The sequence below is a fragment of the Peromyscus eremicus genome, chromosome 1 (assembly GCF_949786415.1).
Source record: "Peromyscus eremicus chromosome 1, PerEre_H2_v1, whole genome shotgun sequence".
Lineage (NCBI taxonomy): Eukaryota > Metazoa > Chordata > Mammalia > Rodentia > Cricetidae > Peromyscus > Peromyscus eremicus.
Genome location: NC_081416.1, coordinates 154,809,996 through 154,834,413, shown reverse-complemented (window position 1 = coordinate 154,834,413; position 24,418 = coordinate 154,809,996). Strand labels below are relative to the sequence as shown.

Here is a 24,418-nt window from a genome sequence, read left to right as displayed (position 1 = left end):
CCACTCCTAACAGTGCCACTCCCTATGGGCCTTTGGGAGCCATTTTCTTTCAAACTACCACAGTGAGTAGGAGCACTTGCAGAGGATCTGTGCCCAGGTGGAGGTGCACATCCACTGGACAGTTCCAGGCAATCTGATGCTCTCTTCTGGTACACAGACAGACCTGCTGGCAAGCACTCATATTCATAAACATAAATTCAATTGTAAAAAGTCTATCTTCCAAATTGGCAAATACTCTTTATTTTGGGGACACGGTCTCACTGTGTAGTTGAGGCTGGCCTTAAATTCGATCCTCCTGCCTTAGCCTCTTGAGTGATGGGGTTTCAGGCCTCACCACTGTGCCTGGCTATTTGTGATCTATGTGGTCTCTATCTTCAAGCCCTTGCTATCAAGTTTTGCTGGTTTCTTCTCCCCCTTTCTCCTACTGTATCATTTCACAATCTTCTGCTGACTCTTTCTGGGTAATTAATCATTGTAAATATAACTGACAAATTCTTCCTTGATCAGTTCTTTCCAAAAAGGCTCTGGTGGAGAGAGGTAAGGGGCATACTCACACCAGCAAAGTCACTTTAGGAGAGAGGCTGCTTTTCAACAGTGATTTCTTAGCCTGCCCTGGTGGTGCATGACTTAAATCCTAGCCCTCAGGAAGCAGAGTCAGAGACAGGGAGAAATCTGAGTTCAAGGTCAGCCTACTCTTCATAGTGGATCCCACGCCAGCCAGGGCAACATAGTGAGACCTTAAGAATGATTTCTTTAGTTCCTCCCCTGAGTTTAGTCAGCAGTGATTGGCAATGTTGGGGTTGTCCAAACAGCAGCTTCTGTTCTACTAAATCCCACGTCCTACAGATACAGTCAAACCCTGTTAGGACTCCCTTCATACTGCCTAGCTCCATTCTTGTTCACAGAGGCACATCTAGGAACTGCTTTGTGGCTCCTTGTGCCTGTCCCCAGGGCCCCCATCAGGGCATGGGCGGACACGCCAGTACCTCAGGCCTATCTATACTCGGTAACCTCACCGGATGGTGGAGCTGGAGAGCCCTCTGTCAGGTCAGCACCTTTGACACTCTCTGGACCTCACTGGTTTTGCCTGGAATTGGGATAACAGGACTTTGAGACTCAGGAGATACAAAGTCCGGGGCACAGTGTGGTAGAGTATGCTTTGCATGCGCAGCCTTAGATGGGAGGGAGAGAGGGGAAAGAGAATCCGGCTCTCTTCATTTTCCTTAATTGTCCTGACACAATTTCAAGACGAGTAGAAAGTGACATGTTTTTACTACCACTTCAAAGTGAGAAGTTAAGTAAGTAATTTTGGAATTTAATGACACAATTAGAAACAATCTAACTCTCCAAAATTGGGGCACATTCAAAGAGTGAAATAAATAAGAGTATACGAGTGTCAAATCTGTGGAATTCTATAGGCATACATTTTTAATCTAATAATGGTACAAGCTTGGTGAAGACGTGTAAGTGTCTGTGTAAGAAATCAGATACGGCAATTGTACATATGATATTGGGTTTGCTAGGTAAAATACATATGCATGTAGGATGAAAAATGGAAGAGGAAAATACTTTTCTGTGGTGGTGGTGGCAGAAATGAAAACCAGACATGCACAAACTAGACAAATGCTCTACCACTAAACCACATTTTCACCTTCAGCACTCAAAAGTTTTCCCCCTTTTTGTGTTCCGTGTGTGTGTGTGTGTGTGTGTGTGTGTGTGTGTGTGTATTCCTAAATACATAAGTACAACCTGCTCAATCTCTATAATGCTATTTGTATGTATGTTTTCAGGGCTGATCATCTGGTATTGATAATCAACTGGTGTGCCCTTCCCTACTTATAACAACAATTAATGAAAATAGAGGCCAGGAATTTAAGCATTTGGGAAGGCTTAAAGGGGAGGGAAGGAGGAAACGATATCATTATAAACAAACAAACAAAAAGCAGTAGTGAGTCTTACGCAGTATTTTTCATCTGAAAGTCTGTTTCGCCATCACACTATAGCACGTCTAACAACAACAAATAAAGCATAATAAACGTTCAATAAATAGAAGCATAACAGCAACATGGCTTTCCTACAGCCTCTGCTGACCCTGACCACTAAAATGCACTGGCTGTCTCCCACTTGCCAGGACTCACAGCATCCCATCAGGCAAGCTAAGCTGCTCCTTCCGGTCCACCTCCAGGCAGATCTTCCCAGCAGCCGGCTGCCTCCCCGTTCCTCTGCTTTCCCTTCCTGCAACCCCAGAGGTCCACCCTGCTTCACACACAAGCTTATTTACTTGGCCCCAATAATGCACTGGGCTTGGAGGGCAAGGCAGCGAGTAGGAACATGGACTGTGCCCTTTCGGTTTGTTTGATTATGAGAAAGAAGCGCAGAAAAGGCAGGCTGCTTTTAAAGGCCGATTTAAAGCTAAGGTGTTTACTAAGTTAAAAAAACAACAAAAAACCACCATAAAATGTAGCAAGAATACTGCAGACAGTCCACACAGGATGTGTCTTTTTAATCTATAACATTTGAAGTTTCATGGCAAGGAAAATAAACTACAGTGACTGAACAGGAAGAAATAAGCTCTCTACCCCATAAGCGAGGCTCAGAATGGGGTTCGAAATAGATTTTCTACATTGCTTAAGCCAGTATCTTTCCCTTCGGTTTTCAAGTTGATGCTTCGAGGTTCCCACTTTTCAAATTCAAATTCAAAGCTGCAAAGAACATTCCAAAAATCACTTTGAAGCAAACTGTCACACAGTCAAGGTGAGCCTGGTTTATTCTCAGTGTTCCAGTGAAGTGACGAGGTGACACTATCCTGTCCTCATCTTACCGGGACTCCAATCTGTGTCTCCTCAGGCACTTCTTAGCCCCAAGCACCCCACGACGACGATGTCCTCTTGGACAACACATTTGGGATTTCCCATGACCCTAACCATAGTCCACATGTGTAAGAAAAAAAAAAATAAAAGCTACAAAGGTCCCATGACCTACACCTGACAATGATGTCACCGTGGGGTTTTGTTTTTTTATTGTTTTTTTTTTTAAATAACATTTTTTTCATTTATTTTACCTAGCGACTGCAGTTTCCCCTCCCTCCTCTCCTCCCCTTCCCTTCCTTCCCATCTACTCCCCTCCCCATCCACTTCTCCTTGCCTCTATTCAGAAAGGGGCAGGCCTCCCATTGGCTTGAACAAAGCTTGGCACATCAAGTTGAGGCAGGACCAAGCTCCTCTCCTTGCTTCAAGACTGGGCAAGGTAATCCAGCATGGGGAACAGGTTCCCAAAAGCCAGCTAAGCGCCAGGGACAGGTCCTGATCCCATGCTAGGAGCCTCACAGACAGACCAAGCTACACAACTGTCACACAGGCAGAGGGCCTAGGTCAGTCCCAGGCAGGCTCCCTAACTGTTGGTCCAGAGTCCATGAGCTCCCACAAGCTCAGGTCAGCTGTCTCTGTGGGTTCCCCCATCATGACCCCTTTGACTCATACAATCCCCCCTCCCTCTCCTCAGCAAGACTCCTGGAGCTCAGCCCAGTGCTTGGCTGTGGATCTCTGTATTTACTTCCATCAGTTACTGGATAGAGTATCTCTGATGACAATTAGGGCAGTCACCAATCTCATTACAGTATATGGGCCAAGAGTTCTTTGGGGCCAGAGCCTACTCTTGGTTGCCAACTAATAAAGACCTCCAACTTGGCATACTACTTGTATGGTAATCTGTAACTTTCTCTCCTGGACTGCAATACCAGGCCATCCAGGGCTGGGCACTGAGACTGTGTTTCAAAGGAAACAAACACAAAGACACAAGGCATTGAGGTAGGGCATGGTGGTGTATTGTTGGAATCCCAGCACTCAAGGTTGAGTCTGAAGGACCAACGGCTGGAGGCTAGCCTGAGCTATGCAGTGAGATGTTATCCTAAAATCAAGTAAAAAGTAAACCAGTAAGTCATTTGGAACACAGAAACTCAACACGTGAGTTCTTTATCTTTCAAGGAATTATTTTTAGTCTCTGAATAATAAACAATTCCAAGTACTCAAAATGAAAGTATTTTCACTAAAAAAATAGCTTAGTGCCAGGAGTAACTGCACACACCTTTAATCTCAGCACTCAGGAGGCAGAGGAGGGCAGATCTCTGAGTTTGAGGCCAGCCTGGTCTACAGAGTGAGTTCCAGGCCAGCCAGGGGCTACACAGAGAAACCCTGTCTCGAAACAAATAAAAAGAGATACTGCTTGAATAAAAAGTGGGGAGGGGAGTTGGTTGTAGCCTCCATAGGACAGGGAGTGGTGGGTGGAAGAAACCTGTTAGAGGATATGCCAGCTTGTGGCTTCCCAGATGGCATCGGAGGCACAGAAGAGGCTGTCCAGGCTTCTCTCTTCCCATTCTACACACTTCTGAAACAATCTCACCCACACATCTACAAGCTGGTAATATGAAAATGTCCATTTTTCAACACAGATGGAGTGCCTGCCTTCGGAGCCACAAATCCAGCTTCCTCAACTCCCTACCTTTGGCATGACAACTCTGAAAGTGCCTTCAGTAGTGAAAGTCAGCTGGGGGGCGGCGGCAGGAGAATGCCGGTTCAGAGCCAGCCTGGGCTACACAGTGAGACTTTGTCCTTGGAAGGAACTTCCAAACTCCAGAAATCAAGAATTCAGCTGTTCTCAGCCCTCTGCTCCTGGAAGGCAGCCCTTAACTCCTGAGTGACGAGTGCCCTTTTTCTGAAGACCCCATCTGACAGCTGATGCTGCTGACTCAGAATAGGCCTCTTGTTTGTATGAAGATGACTCAGGATGTCAGTAAGCCTCGCCAGTAACTAGAAGGTTAGGGCTTTGAGCCACACAGTATCATTCTGACCTCTCTAGGCTGCAGACTGGGTTCAGCCTGCGGCCAAGGATCCACTGAGTCTTGTGCCAGCTAGTTTGCACGACAATTTGACCCCACCTAGAGTCATTATGAAAGACAGAACCTCAATTAAGGAAATGTGGCCACCAAACCGGCCTGTGGGAAAGCCTGTGGTATTTTCTTGATCAGTGTGGGGCTGGCTTAACTCACTGTGAGTGGTGTCCCACCTGCACAAGTAAAAGCAAGGAGACCGAGCAAGCCATGAGGAGTAAGCCAGTAGTCAGCATTCCACTATGACCTCTGCCCGAGTTCCTGCCTCCAGGTTCCTGCCCTAACTTCCTTCAATGATGGACTGTGGAAGTATAGGCTGAAATACACCCTTTCCTCCCCAAGTTGCTTTTGGTCATGGTGTTTCATCATAGCAATAGAAACCCTAAGACACTCGTCTGCACTGGAGCTTAGGTGAGCTGTCTCGGATGGTATACTGGCATCAAACCAGACACTGCTACACTGTGCCAAGAGAGTACTTCAACCTGAGCTCACAAGGAAGGGGAATGGATGCTTGGGTTTGGGTCATCCTAGACTACCCTGCATCTTTCCCTTCCGCTGGTTCTAGCCTGTATCTTTATGTCACCTTCAAGTACAGCATGTCCCTGAATTCCAGGTGTCACTCTAGCCAACTGCTCATCCTGAATGGCTAGTGAGCACCTCAGAAGTTATAGCCAACTGCTTAGAGGTGAGAGTCAACTGGGGATCCTTCAACTTGGAACCGGAATTTGGCTTTTTGAAAGTGGGTCTCACTATGTTATCCTGGCTGGTGTGGACCTGTGTAGACCAGGCTGGCCTCGAACTCAAGAGAACCACCTGCCTCTGCCTCCCAAGTGCTGGCATTAAGGGTGTGCACAACCACGCCCAGCAGCAACCAGTCTGCAGCCAGGGCAGTTTTGCCGAGGGCTAGTTCTCAACCTGGGAAGTTTGGCATACCTGGTAGTAGCTGGAGAGAAGTCACTGCGCCCCAGAGAACTGCATCTGGCAGTCTGCATATGTTACTGGGATGGCAAATGCGGCCAACCAACCACCAAGCTGCTCATAGAAGACCGCAGTTACTATCTTTCTGCCCTGTCAATCACCTTCCCTAAAAAACGGCAAAATATCCTTCCAAACCAACTTCCTAGAAACCTCTGACTCCACCCTCCCTCTTCTCCTCCAATTCCTCCCATCCTCTGAACCCCTACACAATGGGAGTGCAAACGCAAGTTCTCCAAAGAAGGCACATCTGAGTGGAAGGCCCTGCAGATCGAGGAACTGACTAGAAGCTCCATGCCTGTGGAGATGGACGGCTGCAGACCCAGAGCCAAATCATCTCCTGCTGTCTTTAGTCTCAGCAGCCATCTATCCCCAACCTCGTTCCCTGACTAGGATGTCTGTCTAGCAGGTGAAACTTCTGGCATCCACTCACTTAGCCAACCACCAGCTTCTCCCAGACTCAAGACTACGAATGTCCTAAGACAACATCTGGAACCCACAGTAGACCTTGCTGTAACCCATGTCTTAGTCAGGTTTCTATTGCTGTGATAAAACACCACGACCAAAACCAACTTGGGGAGGAAAGGGTTTGCCTTACACATCCAGTTCCTCATGAAGGGAAGTCAGGGCAGAAACTCAAGGAAGGAATTAAAGCTGAGGCTATGGAGGGGTGCTGCTTAATGGCTTGCTCAGCCTGCTTTCTTATACAACCTGGGACCACCTGCCTAGAGATGGCCCTGCCCCCAGTGGGCTAAACACTCCCACATCAATCATTAATCAAGAAAATGCCCCAGAGACTTCCTTCCAGGCCAGTCTGTTGGAAGCATCTTTTCAAGTGAGGTTTTCTCTTCCTGGATGACTCGAGCTTGTGTCAAGCTGGCAAAAAAAAAACCCACAAAAAGCAAAAACAAAAAACCAACAAAAAAAACAACAAAAAACCCAGCATACCCACATTCTTGGTGTCCCCACCAAAGTATCTGGGTAATGCACTGATTCACGATCCCTCTGATCTGTGACCAGAGGAGTTCCTGTGACCTTTTCCACAGCAGCATGTGTCACTCAGAGCAACAGGAATCCGTATCCAGGCCATGCTCACTCATATTTGGCTCAAAATAAATTCTCTCATTCCCTCCTGAGCCAGAGCTGCGCTGTGTAGACAGGGTCTTACTTTCCTTCCTTCCTATGCTCACAGAATTCTGGCCCACGAGCCTCCTCCCTGATTCTGGACTGGCCAACCTCTCTCCCACTTTGCAGCCACTACCCTGTGGTGCATTTCTTCCTTCTTACCACGTCTCACCCTTGAGAGCTCAGCTTTATCCTGACTCTAAGGAGGCCCCTAGTCACTCATCTGCTTTGATTTTTCTCTCTGATTTTGTGCCCCTCATCAAAATTAAGTCTCCGTCCATGCCGGATTCTCAGGCCTCGAGGAGTGCCTGGCTCACAGAAGATAATCGCTTATTGGATATCCTAATTGGATATTCAGGTCTCATGGAATCCACTGAACAGGATTAACTCAGCGGTGGGCTCTAGCTTTATTCTGCCCTCCTCAATCCATTCTCCACACCACAGCCCGAGACATCTCTCTAGCAAAGCGCTGCAGCCTACTGAGATGCAGAGCCCTTCACCATCAGCTGTCGCCACACTCAGTCACCCTTTGCCCATCTATCCTCCGGCAAGGCTGTGCTGCGGTTGGCACATGCAAGTCTCCCTTGCCTCCTGGCCTGAAGCACATGTTCCTCCTGTGGTGTTCATTTTCCCTCCCTGGATCTCTTCCTTTACTCATCCTTCAGGATTCCTTAACCAGTACGTGTAGAAACCTTCCCTGCCCCTCCTGTGGGCCTCGTTAGAACTCTACCCAGGTCAGAGCATGGATTCAGGATGTGTACCACTGTCCGAAGCCTTGCCTGTATTATTCTCAAGAGCATCACCCACATGGAGAAAGGGTCTCATCTTATTCGTTTGTACTGCTACGGTTAGGCACAGTGCATGCTTAATACTGCAGATGTCTACTACGTATTTACTAGACAAGCTGAGGCCTTTGTTAGTTCCTCCATGTTCTCCACAGCATTTAGTTTGGTGTTACCCACAAGACATGGGCTCAATCCTATTGAAAAAGTAGCACAGTGGCTACTCTGACCCAGGGTACCCAAGCATCTTGATGATCGAGTATGGTTCTTTAAGGATGTGAGCAAGGCCACTCATAAACTTTAAAGAGCTTGACTAATAGTTCTTTCAACATGTCTTCCTGCCACACTGCTATCAGAATTTAACTTTGGCCATAAAGTCCCATAGAGGCATTTTAGGCTTTATTTAAATAAAGACATTAACGTTCATAAAGAAGCATTACCTGTGGCTGGAGAGATGCCTTAGCAATTATGTGCACTTGCTGACTTCCAAAGGACCAGGGTTCAGTTCCCAGCTCACAACCACCTGGGACTCCAGCTCCAGGGGATCCAATACCCTTTTCTAGTCTCTCCCAGGCATTTGCACCCACAGGCAGGTGCATCCACAGGCAGGTGCACCCACAGACTGGTGCACCCACAGGCAGGTGTACCCACAGGCAAGTGTACACACAGGCAGGTGCACCCACAGGCAGGTGCACCCACAGGCAGGTGTACACACAGGCAGGTGCACCCACAGACTGGTGCACCCACAGGCAGGTGTACACACAGGCAGGTGCACACACAGGCAGGTGCACCCACAGGCAGGTGCACCCACAGGCAGGTGCATCCACAGGCAGGTGCACCCACAGACTGGTGCACCCACAGGCAGGTGCACCCACAGGCAGGTGTACCCACAGGCAGGTGTACACACAGCCAGGTGCACCCACAGGCAGGTGCACCCACAGGCAGGTGTACACACAGGCAGGTGCACACACAGGCAGGTGCACACACATGTATGCACACTATACCTAAATAATAAAGTAAATCATAAGGAAAAAAAGCAAGGCATGTTTGGATCAAAACTTCCTTCTATGGTGTCACACAGACATGCCCTGAAACGATACCGGCAGGCTCTAGATATTCTAAGACAGAAAGAAAACAAAATGATATTTAGAGAGTCAACCCCCCACTCTAAGAAAACGATGCTTTTCCATCAAACCCATTGCACACACAATATTAGAAAGGTCTGAAGCTCCTGATGGAGATTAGGGCTCCATCTGAGTTTCTTCCTTTGTTTTTGCCTATCGCAGTCAACAGACAGAAAAAAATTAAAAAGTTAAAAAATAAGTTTTCCACCATGGCCCAGCTCACACACAGATCTACACAATCAAAACTGAAAGTAACAAACAACCCGCAACCCTACTCTGTACTATTCCACTGGATTTCATCGAAAAGCATGACTCGCAGTCCACTATGCCGGTTTCACAACCCACGTTTTGACAAATACTATGGTTTAAAACAACTACAGTAAAACTAGATTTATTAAAAATAACAAAATTCAATTTTCTTTCTCTCTCTCTTCTTTCTGCATGTGTATAGGGTATGGGGATACACAGGCACATGTATTTGTATGTGCACATGAATGGCGGCCAGAAGTCAACCTTGAGTGGCATTCCTCGGAAGTCGTCTGTCTCCCTGGAATCTGAGATTGTAGAGTGCACTAGTCTACCTGGCTTTTTACAAGAGTGCTGAAGATCTGAACTCAAGTCCTCAGCACGCACTTTACCAACGTGCTCATCTCCATAGTGCTTTTTCCTTTATTTTTCAGACAGGGGCTTCCTATGTAGCCCAGGCTAGCCTCAACTCTCAACCTCTCTGCCTCTGCCTCCCTAGTGACGGTACAATTTGGGTACCACCATACTGAGTAAGAAACTCATCTGATCATACAAATTTTGATGCCATTTTTAAATGACGAACACGTAAGTCTTTTTACCCTAGAGTCAAAACCTTTCAAGATCCAGGATTCTTTTCTTTTTTGGGAGGATAAGGGCTCATGTAACCCAGGCTAGCCTTTGAATGCCTGATCTTCCTTTTTCTACCTGAATACTGGGATTACAGACATGCACTACCATGCCAGGATAAGAAAGTGGGTTGGATTCCCATGATAAAACTGTGTGGTCTTGGTCATTCATCTACATGGCTAGCTACTGGGAAAATGAATTAGTAGATCATATAATAACAGTCCAAAGTAGCCCATACCTTAATATTGGAAAACCACAAATCATTCTCATGCAGGGTGGCCAGGTAGACAGATGTAAGAAGTCCAATGCAAAGGGCCACGATTCCACCAACCACAGACGACAGGATCTTCCAGAACCTTCCCGAGGCACAACCTTTTTGGAAAGTGAAACACATCAAACAAGAATATAGAACCTGGGGCAGGTGAGACAGTGCCACTGTTAAGACCACTTGCTACTCTTGCAGAAGGCCTGAGTTTGGTTTCTAGCCCTCAGATCAGGCAGCTCACAACTGCCTGAAACTCCAGTTGTAAGGGATCCGATGCCTGCTCATGGGTACAACCTACACACAGACACGTATGAAAAATCAAAATAAATTTCACAGAAACAATACAGCACTGACCAAAGGACACACAAACTAGGAAAAATGCAAATATAGGAGATTTAAGGATAGTAAGAAACGATGAATATCCTAGTAGGGAACAGACTAAGGACACGAACAGGCAATGAACAAAAGGGGAAGAAACAGGCAATAAATGTAACAGACAGAAGAAAACATGTTAAAATTCATTCAGATTCTCTAGCATTGACAAAAGAATGAGCGGTACTTAAAAACATTTTTGATGACTATGGAATTTAAAATTTCTAATATATGAGCTGGGGGTGTGGCTCAGTGGTAGAGCCCCTGCACGGCCTGACCAACACTGCAGGAGGGAAAAATGGTAATGGAGTTGAAAACTGCTTTGGAAATGGGCTGGTAGTTTTCACATCAACTTGACTTTGACACAGTTAGACTCAGCTGACAGGATAAAACTTCACTTGAGGTGTTGTCTCCACAAGACCAGCTGTGGGCCAGTCTGCAGTGGATTTTCCTAATTAGAGACTGACATGGGCAGGCCCAGTTACTGTGAGCTGTGCACGCCTGGGTCCTGGCTGCTATAAGAAAGCAGGCTGAGCAAGCCATGGGGAGCAAGCCAGTAAGCAGCACCCCTCCATGGCCTCTGCATCAGCTCCTGCCTCCAGGTTCCTGCCCTGCTTGAGTTCCTGCCCTGACTTCCTTCGGTGATGAACACTGATATGGAGTGTAAGCAAAACAGGCCTTTTCCTCCCCAAGCTGTTTTTGTTCATGGTATTTCATCACAGCAATAGAAACCTTAACTAATACAGAAGTGGAATTAAATAAACAAACATCTTGGGTGCTGGAGACTTGTTGCTCTTACAAAGGACTCAGGTTCCATTTCCAGCTCTCACATGGTGGCTTAAACTGTCTGTCACTCCAGTTCCAGGGAACCCGATGCCCTCTTCTGACCTCCGAGGGCACCAGGCACATGCACGTGGTGTACTTATGAAAAGGTTCAGGACATGGTAACGGAAGAGCAGCTACTTCCCCAACAGCACATGGATCTTGCTCGGTTTTGTAATGCTACATATGACTGCTTGAGGGCAACCATGTGGAGACAGCTACAGTCAGACAGCAAGATAAACACTGTCATCTGTGCCACTCTCAGGAAGAGGAAGTTGGGAGAAGCAGTTTTTTCTTCTCTTTAAAATTTGTCTTTAATTTTCAGGGTTGCTTTTTTTCCCAACAATCTTCAAAGTTTTTTTTTTTTTTAATTAAAAACAAAATAAAACAAACCAAAATGGGGCTGGAACAATGGTTCAGCAGTTAAAGAGCACTTACTGCTCTTGCAGAGGACCCAGGTTCAGTTCCTACCACCCACATGTCGGCTCACAACCGTCTGTAACTCCAGTTCCAGGGGACCCGGTACCCAAGTCTGACCTCTGAGGACAGCAGGCACACACCGGCAGTGCGTATACACATATGCGGGCCAAACACTCATGCACATGAAAACAGATAGATCTTTAAAGACAAACAAGAAACAAGCTAAGGCCGGTGAGGCAGCCCGGGGAGTAAGGGCATTGCTGCCAGGCCTGAGGACCTGAGTCTGATTTCTGCAACCCATAAAGTGGGAGGAGGGAGATTCCTGCTGGGTGTTCTTGGACCTTCACCTGCATACACTGTTGAGCCACCACACATACACGGTAACTAAATAAATGCAATTAAAAAAAAGAAAGGCACAATCTAACATAAATTTTAACTGGGTAACATCATCAGAAATTACTCCAAATTACCTAACAGGCATTGGCTCCCATCAATTTAGCTGAGCGGCCTGGCTCTCCAACATAGACATCTTTTATCTTATTAAACAGCTTTTTCTGCTACCTATTAGCTCTGGCTGCTAAGAATTCATCTGGCTACAAAGGATTAATTATGTCCGATATCGAAAATGGCTGACAGGTGTGGAGCTTTTCAAGCTTACTTCAAAAATTTTCACCACATTTAATTACAAAATGTGACCGGGGCCACTTAGCAACTGTTCAACGTTATATAAAGGTTTCACCAAATTCTCATTTTTTTTTCTCCTCCCCCTCCATTCCTACCTACCCCCAAAATAAAGCAAAAGAGATAACTTCAGGAATTTGGCTGAATATAAAACGTTAAATTTCTTTCTCAAAGACTATAGTGAAATGAGACTGAGCCAAGATAAGGTGCCTGGGCGGTACAGCACACACAAATCAGACCGGATACTAGAGAAAGAGATGGTGAGGGAGGGCAGGCAAAGCATCAGAGGACCTGACGACATTGCCGCCCGTAAGCTAGCCAACAGACAACTTTTACCAAGCTCTTTTACAGATGACAGCTGAAAAGCCAATATAATCAAAGTATAATCAGAATATCTGCTGCTGAAATAAGTGTCCTTCCTAAGTCTCACTAATTTTTTTTTTACCCTTTTAGATTGTGACATATGCTAATACGCAGAAGGAAAAGTAATCCAAAGTGCTACTTTAGCTCAAATCACCTACCAGATGGCAATTTCTTTTCCAACTTCACATTTTCTTTTGGTGATAGAAAATCCTCAGAAACTTCTATGGTTTTTGTCTCTTTTCTTTGCCGGACGTACATCATGATGTCAAAGATTCATGTGCATTGTTCTTCCAACAACTCCTACAAACAACACCCAGATAAATGCCCCACAGATATGTCAGCACCCCCTTCACCCCAATATACTCTTATGCTCTTATGTACTTAAATGGCTTGACTCAAGTACGCTGTCAGCAGACCCTCCCATATAATTCTGAAGCAGCCTTTAAAGACACAACACAAATATTTAACTCAACCATATTTATGAGGCACCTGTTCTGCAGCAGGCACTTCCAGGAGTCAGGGATGCAGGTGAGCCACATGAAGTAGCCCAGCCCTTCTTCCAGGAAGCCATCTTGGATGCTCAAAGTCTTGGGATATTTTCCTTCCCCGAATCCGCAACACTAACTATGCGATTGTTGTGTGACACAGTTTTACACTATTTTCTACAGTTCCTACAGAAAGTAGTGGGTCTGATTCTCCCACAGAACTGACCACGTGGGAGGGATTCCTAGTAAACTTGTGACAGCCAGATTTTGAAGAAGTGAAACACTGTTCTTTGATACCTGAATTTTAGCACCTATGTTCTTTGAAACACTCAGGGCTAAGCTACACGCCTCAGTGTCAAAGGCAGCGGGGCTATGCCAGTCAGGGTGGCTGCTCTCCCTGGGGAGCAACAGTGGGTGTAGCTGCGGGAGCAGTTACCTAGTTTGGAAGCTGTGAGGGGGAGGCGGGGGTGTGGTGGCGGTGAGTAAGCTGGCTCCAGTCCCCCGAGAACATCTTGCCTCGTTCCTCTGAATAATGAATAGCGTTTTACTAATTATCTATTAAAGATGAGGAGTAGCAGGAGTAGCGAGACGCGACTGTTTCGGCAGCTAATCCAACCTGCACTCGAGGTACCAATGTTTACCTAACGGTAAGCCACTTGCTCAATACAACAGAGGAAGCCAACAACACACAACGCTTTTGTTAAGATTTGTTCATTCAAAAATAATGAGAAGGAACACAGACTTGAATGCTGTGCCTGAAGGCCCAAGAAATGAAGAAAGTGAGGGAGAAAAAAAAGGGGGGGGGGCGGGAATCTTTTCAAAGTCTTGCAGCCACAGCTGGGATCCTGTCCCCTCTTGGGGAGTCACGCCCGTCCTAGCCCTAGGCGGAGCAGGGGATATAGAGGGCCCATCTGCATCCACCCTCAGCCTGTTGAGACAGAAAGTTAACAAACACTCCAGGTGCTAATTACGATTCGCGACGTTGCGACATGATGGCAACAACCCCAGGAACTAGGAAACAAAAAGTTACTCTAGCCAGCGGGACGCAAAGCCCCGGCCGGACTTTAGCTAAGGGACCAGCAGGCAATACCAGGACTGCCGATCGGGATGCGCGCCGCCACTGTGCACCTGGAGCCACTCCCCTGCTGCGCACCTGGCGAGCCCACGAGGGGCCAGGTGCCGGCCAACCCCCGGAACGTCGAGGCACTCGCTCCCGCTCAGACATGCTCCCTCCTACACCCCGCCCACGTGTCCCATAGACACGGCTCGTCCAGTTGCCTCGCGGCCGACCCGCAGCTACAGACCTGCGGCCTCAGCAGTCCTCGCGGGCGGCTTGGGATTGGCAAAGAAGCACGCCGGACACCCAGGCCTTGGGGACGCGCCCACACCACGGTCTAGAGCAAGGTGGAGACCGGGAGGACCCAGCGGCGGATGGCTCTGTGAGGCGCGATTCAAGGCTGGGCCTGGGGGGCGTCTACAGCCTCTGGAAGGGGCGCGCCGGGGAGGCCGGGCCGCTGCCGCTGCATTCATTGGTCCAGGGAGCTGTTCGTCCACGCAAGGCTCCGCCCCCGCCTCCCGCGCTGCCCCGCCCCGTCTCGTGCGGCGCAGACCGGAAGGAAGAGGCGCACTTCCGCTCGGAGCCTTGCTAGGCGTGCTCCTTTCGCTGGCAGTTCTTAAGCTCGGTCAGTTTCTGTCCTCGGAGGCCCTGCTGCCCGGAGAGATGGTCACCTAGTCTCGGGGGGCGTTACCAGCTCCACTTCCTGTCCCCAGTGCCCACCTATCTGTGCTTTAGACGTTTAGCGACAGAACCTGCAGCTACGTTTGCGTCTGGAAAGACAACGCCCTCCCACCCTCACCCATCCCCATCCCCGGTTGTTTGTGCTCTGGGCTTTACTATTCTTTTCCTTAACACGCTGCTCTGGTGTTGAGTCCTGACGTTACTCCTATCTTTAAATTGCTCGTCAGCCTTTTTTTTCTTTGAGACAGGGTCTCGCCATGTAGCTCAGGCTGGCTTGGATCTCTCTGCCTCTGCCTCCTGAGTGCTGAGATTAAAAGTGGGCTCTATTGTACCCAGATTGAGTTTTAGTAATGGATGGCCCTCTGGGATCAGTACCTATGAAAAGGTGCCCTGCCATCCAATTCCAACAAAAATTGCTTCATCCACCCTGCCTTTCTTAGTTACTAGTCTCAGCTAGATCGTTTTCTACTTTGGATATCAACTGTAAATACCAAAAACACACTGCTCAGAATGCTCTCTTATTAGATAGGGTATTTTTTTTTTCCCTTCTCCCCTTAAAGTGACTTGGGGAAAATGTAAGTGCTGTGAGGTGTGTCCCTTAGGGGAACAGTATTCCGCTGCTGCCTGACTTACGAATGAAAAAAAAGAAAGGAAAAGGAAAGGAAAGACGACTGCTCCTAGGTTAGGTGGAGGGAAAGATTTATTGTAGGTATGTGGGAGAGTACAGCCAGAGGCAGGAACCTCCGGGAGAGTCCAGAGTGGACATGACCCTGAGTCATGTGGGGAGAGGGGGAGGGGAAGAGGGAAAGGACAGAGGAGAACCAGGTGCAGCAGCCAGGAGGCCCAAAGGCACAGAAAGAGCAGGTAACCAAAATGGTTGGATTACAGGGGGAAAAGCAGCCCAGCCCCTGGGCCTGGAGAGTTCAGGGTAGGGGGGGCGGGTACTCCAGCAGGAGGACCCTGGAATAGGTAGGGACAGAGGGATGCAGGGAGAACCAGGCAGCCAGATCCGCTTTGATGTGTTAAATAGGCACCTCCGCCATTTGTCCCGGGTTTGAAACCCAACAATTTCTGTAACATGAGGCAATAACTGTCCTGAGAACATCAAGTTGTACCATTCTCGTAGGAAGTAGGCACCTGCTGCTGAGAGTTGGAGTCTTAGGTCATGGAGTGTGCCTATAGTCCCACCACCCAGAAGGCTGCAGCAAGAGGGTGGCAACTCCAGCTCTTGCTTGGGCTGCGTGCAGAGACATACAGTACTGATTGTCACAAAAATACAATAAGGCAGTGAGTTGTAGTGAAGCAGAACAGAAAGACAGGGAGAATTATGGGGAAAGGAAAAGGAATCCCCCATCCCATCCCAGATCTAGATGAAGCCTCTCCCCAGCTGTAGACAGGAATTCCAGCACACACACAAACAACACTTGCTATAAACTAAAGGCTGCCAACATAGAAATGATATTCCTCTCATGGATAGCTATCTAATGTTAAAATAGCAGTGACCCAGGCTGAAGACCTGAATGTATTTGACTTTTGTTTGGGTCTCATTCATTTCCCCAGATACCTGGGAATCTCAAGGAAGACACTTACCATTTGTTTACAGTAAAGATATCCTACCTTAGGGCTGCAGAGATGATTCAGCAGTAAAGAGCACTTGCTGCTCTTGCAGAGGACCCAGGTTTGGTTCCAGAACCTATGTGGTAGCTCACACCATCTGTGACTCCCGTACCAGGGGATCTAATGCCCTTTTCTGATCCCCCAGGGCATCAGGTATTCATGAGGTCCACATACTTGCAGGCAAAGCACTCATTAAAAAATATAAGTAAGGAGCTAAGATGGCTAAGCAGTTAAGAGCACTGCCTGCCCCTCTGGAGGGCCAGGCTTAGATTCCCAGTACTCGTATCCCGGTAACCCCTGTCTCAGGGGATCTGATGCCCTCTTCTGGCCTCAGCAGGCAATGCATGCACATGGTGACCAGGCATATAGGCACGACATTCATATACATAAATCTTTTTTAAAATTTATAAATAAATAAATAAATAAATAAATAAATAAATAAATAAATAAATACAAGTCTTTAAAAAGTATTAACTTGGGTGATAGCCACAGAGGTGAAGAAAACTCAGCACAACCTGGGATATTTAGGTGCTCCATGCAGCTGGAGTCAGTGTGGGTGTCTGTACAGATTATGTAAGAGGGAGGAAGCGATGCCAGCACCTAGGTTTCTGACTTGAGCAATCAGGCCAGTGGAACACACCAAAAGAAAAGCAGGCTTGGGGTGTGTAATAACCTGAAGGAGGGTTTTCTCATAGGCAGAGGTAGTTCTGCCCAGGATACTGCTGAGATCAATCAAAGCTCACCTGGTGCTGTCTGATCAGCCACTGTGTGGCTGACAAGGGGCTGCCTCAGAGGCCAGTCGCTGCTCACAGGGCTCTCTGCACAGGCTGCTGGAATAGCCTCAAGACATAAGCACTGGGATCTGAGGCTTCTGAGGTGTCTGTAGGGAGGGCAATGAAGGGAAGAGCCAGTGGCATGGTGACTAGGACGAGCAGAAAAGAAATGGCAGCAGAGGGTGGCCTTCTCCCTGGGCCTGGGGGATGCAGCCATGCACATTCCAGGCAAGTCTTTCACACTCAGTCAATCCTTTCTCAGAGCTACGCCCTGGAATGTGTTTTATCAACCCCCTCCATGCACTTCCTGCTTCCTTTCTTCCTGTCCAACTTGCAGTGAGCTGCTCTCTCCACATATCCTCCTGCTGTGAGGATGCTCTGCCTCCAAGGACTGCAGACAGAACCCATGGAGCCGTGAGCCGAAACAAGTACTTTCCTCCCTTAAGGTGTCCTGTCAGGTCTGGTCACAGTGGTAAAAAGCTAACTTAATGTGCTTACGTCATTCTGTCTCCTGAGGCTACAGCACAGTGTCAGCCTTCTGTTGGATTGCTCGCTTAGGGGAGAATTTCAGTGGTTTACTGAGGCTACTCCAACAGCCTGTGGAGAGAGCCATGAGAGCAGCAACTGGCCTCCAGCCAGCCACCTGCCAGCCATGGAGTGAGCTATTGTGTTAACACATCAGACAGCTTAGATCAGCTCTGGCTGGTATCAGGATTGATTCTCGACAGAATCACCTCTGCTTGTCACTCTCACACATTGGAACTCTCAGGACAGTGGATGCATGTTGTTGTTGTGAGGGTTAGGTTTGGGGGTGTATTATACAGTGATAGATACATCAATACAATACTAATCACCCATATGGATATGTCATGATGTATCTGCTCCCACTGAGCTAGACATCTAGGTTGTTTCTGATATATTATGTATATGAATGTTTTGCCTGCATGAATGTCTGTGCACACTACAAGCAACCCTGATGCCCCAGGAGGCCAGAACAGGATATTGGATCCTCTGGAACTGGAGTTACAAATGGTTCTGAGCCACCATGTTGGTGCTGGGAATTAAACCCAGGTCTCTGCAAGAGCAGCAAGGGCTCTTAACCACTGAGCCACTTTTCTAGCCCGTCTTTTTGTTGTTGTTTGTTTTTTGAGACAGGATCTCTGTAACTAAGGCTGGCCTGTAACTGTCTATGTAGACCAGGTTAGCCTCCAAGAGATCCACCTGTGTTTGCTTTTCCAGTGCTAAGATTAAAGACATGTACCACCATACCCAGTCTGTTTCTGGTTTTATGCAATTTTAAGCAATGCTGTAAGAACATTCTTAGACAAATACAATTCTTTAGGAAATGTTTCTAGAAATAGAATAGAAAAAACTCATGTTCTAATTTGTGATAAACGTTGGCAAACTACATCCCAAAAGGCTGAACACTTCCATTACTTTAATTTTTATTACCACTTTGTATTACAGCTAGTATTTCTCTGTACCTTTGCCAACAGTGGACATATTTAATCTTGGCCAGCGTTAAATGAAAACTCATATATCATTATCTTACAGGATTTTCAGGGTAGGGCACGGCCTGCTAGGGATAACACACAAGACTTTCCACATGCTGGGCAAATGCTCTACCATTTTTTGTAGCCTTACTCCTCACTCTTGCATTTTTGCAACATAACCTTGAGTCAGTTATATAGCCCAGGCTAGCCTTGAACTCATCATGTAGTCCAGGCTAGCTTTGAACTCAGGATCATTCTGCCTTATCCTTCTAAGCACTAGGATTATAGGTGTGTAACACCACACCCCATGTATATATTTATTAGGTAAAGATGATGATATCAGGGTTTCTAATTATTTATTTTTACTATGATCGATCTTTTTATATTTGCTGTCCTGCTCAGGTATTTAATTTCTTGTGAAATTATCATTTGTTCAGTGTGACTGTTTAATTACTGTTTGTCATATACATCACAGATAGCGTCTCATTATTCTATTATCTATTGTATGTCTCTTGCTATGTAGAAAATTTCTAGGTTTATATGATTAAATTTGTCATCTATTTATTTATTTTTATATGCAATGGTACTTTGACTACATTTTTGTCTGTGTGAGGGTAACAGGTCCCCAGGAGCTAGAGTTATAGACCGTTGTGAGCTGAAATGTAGGTGCTGGGAATTGAACTCAGGTCCTCTGGAAGAGTACCCAGTGCTCTTAACCCCTGAGCCAACCTGCCGGCCCCCTAAATATGTCATTCTTATAGCTCATAATGTTTACAAGTTCTCTCATTTCAAGATCAATTTTTCTTGAGTACTTTTTTCTAATATTTTAAATACAAAATATTTTTGCAGTGGTAGCTGTTATAGCTATGATCTTGAATCACCACCCCTAGTGAGGTAACAGGTAACTGTTACACCTGCCTATGACCTTGAAGTCCACTAGGGACCCTTAAGACCTGAGATGCACATATTCGGTGTTCTCTCTCTTCACTCCCTCATGGTTTTGGATGCTGGGAAAGACCAGGCAGATCTGAGACAGAAGAACAGCATGGGACCATGCCTCACCTTCCCAGGACCCTGTGACAAATTCCTCTAGTCTGTCTTGTGAGTTTTCTTTCCCAAATGAATTCCTTTGCCCTTAAAGCAGATTCCATGGATTTCTCCCACTAATTTTTTTTGAGGGGAGGGCGGTGGTTCAAGACAGGGTTTCTCCATGTAGCCCAGACTGGCCTGGAACTCACTCTTTAGACCAGACTGGCCTCAGACTCAGAGATCTTCCTGCCTCTGTGTCCCAGTGCTGGGGTTAAAGGCGTGTGCCACCATCGCCCGGCTTCAGAAGTTTTTAATATGGAATGAGAGATCTAACACAATCTTTTTCTAATTGTACCATTATTTCATGACCCTCACTTTGATGCTCTAAATGACTTATACTGCATAAATTCTCATGGGTTTACAGCCAGTTTGTGAACTATTATATTTATTTTTTAAATCCGAATTATGCTTTCTTTTTAAAGAGTTTATTTTGTGTGTATATGTGTGCCTGCAGTGCCCATGGATACCAGAAGAGGGCGATGGATTCCCCCAGAACTGCAGTTAGAGGCAAAGTACCTCAAACCAAACCTGTGTCCTCTACAGGAAGATCAAGTGTTCCTAACCACTGAGCTATTCTCTAGCCCCTGTTTAAATTCTCTTTAAAAAGAACCAAGGGTGCATCCCTGTAATCCCAGCACTTTGGAGGCTAAGGCAGCAGGGATAATAGATAGGGGCTAGAAAGATAGCTCAGTGATTAAGAGCCCATACTGCTCTTGCAGAGGACTAGTCAGGTTCCCAGCACCCACATCAGCCGCTCTCAACCACCTACAATTCTAGTTTCAGGGCACTGTTCAGTCTCTGAGGGTACCTGCATTCACACACCCCTCCTCCCACACACATAATTTAAAAATAATAAATGCTAGAGTTCTTGCCTATGTGCACAAGGCCATGGGTTTGATTCCCTGCAGCAGCAAGAAAACATACAGCCTACAGAACCAGCAGTGCCACAAGACTGAAAGTACTGTCCCATTGTAGAAGAATGCCCTTTTAAGTCTGAGAGAGCAGTTGATTTTTAAGCATGGCAAATGGTTCAGCTACATTGTATATTGTTTCAATGAACTTTATAATAATTTTCCAGGTTCCATGAAACAATTCATGATAATCATTATTACGATGGAATAAAACACATAGAAATGGGTGGGGAAAAGTTGGTTCTTACAACACAGCCTCCGTGACTGGAGCATATACGTAGTTCAAGACAGTTTGGCTCAGGGCTGTAGAGACAGCTCAGTAACTAAGAGCACTTGCTGTTCTTGCAGAGGACCTGGGTTGGCCTCACTGTCCAGGATCTCCACCTCCCCAGTGCTGGGATTACAGATGTGTGCCACCATACCTGCTTTCTATAACCCAGCAGTCATCTCCAGGTTTTTGTCATATGATAATTATTTCTCCTCATCCTCTTTCTGTATACATATTAATGTGTTCAAAGTCAGTACAAGTGGAATTCCTAATATTTCCTGCCTGGGTTGTTTCACACCTTCCTTGAGTATGGCTCCACGTCAGGAACCACAGACATGGAGTCTGTCTTTGGCATTCTTCTCAGCCTGGTTTGGCTCACTAAGTCTTTTGTGATTTTGGTAATGCTGAGAATGAACTCAGGCCTTTATGAATGAATGGCTGATAAGCACTCTACCCCTGAGTCACACTCCAGCTCCTCCCTGGGGGATTCTAGGCAGGGGCTCTAACCCCTGAGTCACACCCCAGCCCCCCACTGGGGAATTCTAGGCAGGGGCTCTACCACTGAGCCACACCCCCAGCCCCTCACTGGGGGATTATAGGCAGGGGCTCTACTACTGAACCACACCCCCAGCCCCTCACTGGGGGATTCTAGGCAGGTGTTCTACCACTGAGCCACACCCCAGCCCCTCACTGGGGGATTCTAGGCAGGGGCTCTACCACTGAGCAGTGCTCCCAGCCCTAATACTTATTTCTAAAGGAAGCCATACAATGGTTTCTGAGCTTTGCTAGTGCTCACAGATCATTGCATGGGAACTGAAATTGTCCTGGCTTCTCCTTTTCAGCCTCATATTCCAGCCAATACAACCCCTTCTCGGTGAGTGTCTGTAGACCAGGCATTTTGAAATATTGCTAATATTTTTCTCTTCCTCTGTAAACTTTGTATTAACTAGATTCAGAATGGTTTAAAATTGAATTACATGGGTGGATTGGCACAGGCATGAATGCCAGTAGCTGAGGGTTAAGTTCCCAGAGCTTCGAAGCATCCATTTTGTTTCATTTTCTTCCTTCACACCTGCTATTCTTCTTACCTTGACTTCTCTGTGCTTTTTTAAAAATTTCCATCTCTATGGTTACCTCCTACACGTCTTTTCATTTTTCAGGGCTGGAATCAGTGTTGTGTGTTTCTGAATGAGGGGCAAGAATAGTCCAACTACCCAACTGCAGCAGATGATGGTGCTCGGTCTCACAAGCTTTCCACGTGTTCTCGCTTCTCATCCATCAGTGGCCTCGGCTGGTCCTCCCAGTTTGTTTCTCTGGACTGCTTGAGTAGCAGCCCCTGTGCAACAGATAGGCCTGGGTGCTGAGAGCCTGAAGCAAAGTCTCCCTAGTAACAGATGTGTAGGCATATTGTCAGGTTTCAGATTCTTTTTGGGTTCTCTACAGGAAAAAGAAGAACCCTGAGCTGGAAATGGATGTGTTTCTAGAACTCCCAAATCCAGACATTTTTATCATCCCAGTTTAGTGCTGGGCTAGCTTTTCACCAACATTCTTCAACTGTTCCCCTAAAAAATTGAGAGCCCCTGGATGGGGATGAGCTTGTCTGAAGGTGGCTTCTTCCTCCCCCTCTTCCTAGCCTCTTTTCCCTCCATTACATTGATTTATTGTGTGTGTGTGTATGAAGGTGAGAGAATAATTTGTGGGTGTCAGTTCTCACCTTCCATGTAGGTTCCTGGGATCAAACTCTGGCAGTGAGTGTCATGACCCACTGAGCCATCTCCAGGCCAGAGACAGGGTCTCTCAGTTGAATCCAGAGCTCACAGATCCAGCTAGTTTGCTCTGTGGCTCCAGTCTCAGACTTCTGTGCACTGTAATTAGAGTTAGGCCACTGTACCTACCTGGAATTTATGTGGGTTCTGAAGATCCTAACACAGTCTTTATGCTTGCTGCTTGCAGGGCAAGGGCCTTAGCCAATAATTGTCTCCCCAGTCCCTGACGGTGGCTATGGTGTACATTTAACTATTAAGGGCTCTCTAACCATTCATACATCTTTTGCAGACAATGTCTACTGAAGCTCTTTGCCCATTTTTGAAGGTAGGAATGAAAATTCATTTGGTGCTGATGGGCAGCCACATCTCATTACCACAATGTTTCACATGTCCCATGGGGCTACGAGAGCGGCTGGGGACCAAGTCTAGCTGAGCAGCCATATGCTCAGCTAAAACTCATACCCATTTTGGAGGCTGGAGAGGTGGCTCAGTGCTTAAGAGCACTGGCTGCTCTTCAGAAGACCCAGGTTTGGTTCCCAGCACCTATGTGGTGACTCACAGCTGTCTGTAACTCCAGTTCCCAGGGATCTGATGCCCTCTCCTGGCCTCCACAGGCAGTACATACATATGGTGCACAAACATACATGCAGGCAAACCCTCAAACACATAACACACACACACACACACACACACACACACACACACACACACACACACACACACACACATTCTTACCCCTGGGGGATCAATAGCTGTATTATAGTTACACACCAGTAAAAACTGTTGGGTACTGTATTCGCTTTTACTTTTACATAGCTATGACCAAAATATTTTACAAAACAACAGGGCAGGAAGGATTTATTTAGTCCAAGGGTTCAAAGGGTTCAGCCCATAGTTGCTTGGCCAGAACATCCCAGCAGGAGCAGTGAGTGGAGACTAATTTTCTTTACCTCAAAGTGAACAGGAATCAGAGCCATGATGGAACTGGAGACTGCAGAGAACCTTCAAAGTCCGAGTCTCAGTGAACTCTCTCTTCTAATCATGCCCCATCTCTCAACACTTCTAGAACCTCCCAGTGTTTCCAGAACTTCCCCAAATAGCATCATAATCTAGAATTCACCACATGCTCCTTGGGAGATATTTCATAATCAAACACTAATAGGCACTACTGTGCAGACAGAAATTTATATAATGCATTTCAAAAGCCAGAAGAAAAGGCTTGAAAATTGCCACCACAAAGAGTTGGTAAATGGGGATCGAGAAAGGGCTCATCTGTTAAGAGTGCCTGCTGCTCCTGCAGAGGACCAGAGTTCGGTTCCCAGGACTCTCGTCAGGACACTCACCTGTATGTCCAGCTCCAGAGGAATCACTGCTCTCTTCTGGCCTCTGTGGACATTGCACTCACATGTCATACCTATGTGCATGTTGCCCCCGCCTCCCACACTTAAAATAAATCAGAGGCTGTAGAGATGGCTCAGCAGTAAAGAGCACTTGCTGGTCTTTGAGGGGACCTGGGTTTGATTCCAAGCATGCACATGGCAGCTCACAACCATTTCTAACTCCAGTTCCAGGGGTCTGATGCTCTATCTTG

The 24,418-nt window shown here is 46.8% G+C and overlaps 1 protein-coding gene and 1 long non-coding RNA gene across 2 annotated transcripts in view; both read right to left on the bottom strand.

The window, feature by feature from the left end:
* Dpy19l3 (dpy-19 like C-mannosyltransferase 3) overlaps positions 1-14,644 on the bottom strand; it is a 68,362-nt gene extending 53,718 nt beyond the window's left edge. The window contains exons 1-3 of the mRNA XM_059274804.1: positions 14,477-14,644; positions 12,846-12,987; positions 10,003-10,136 (exon numbers count right to left, since the gene is read on the bottom strand). Of these exons, the coding sequence (XP_059130787.1) occupies positions 10,003-10,136; positions 12,846-12,948 (237 nt within the window). The 5' untranslated portion in view covers positions 12,949-12,987; positions 14,477-14,644. The remainder of the gene's footprint in view (positions 1-10,002; positions 10,137-12,845; positions 12,988-14,476) is intronic.
* Positions 14,645-22,190: 7,546 nt separating this feature from the next.
* On the bottom strand, positions 22,191-23,999 carry LOC131902380 (uncharacterized). The gene is made up of 3 exons (XR_009377079.1): positions 23,778-23,999; positions 22,776-22,926; positions 22,191-22,445 (listed from the first exon to the last, which is right to left on the bottom strand). It is a non-coding gene; the product is annotated as an uncharacterized LOC131902380 (long non-coding RNA).
* Between the last annotated feature and the right edge of the window lie 419 nt (positions 24,000-24,418).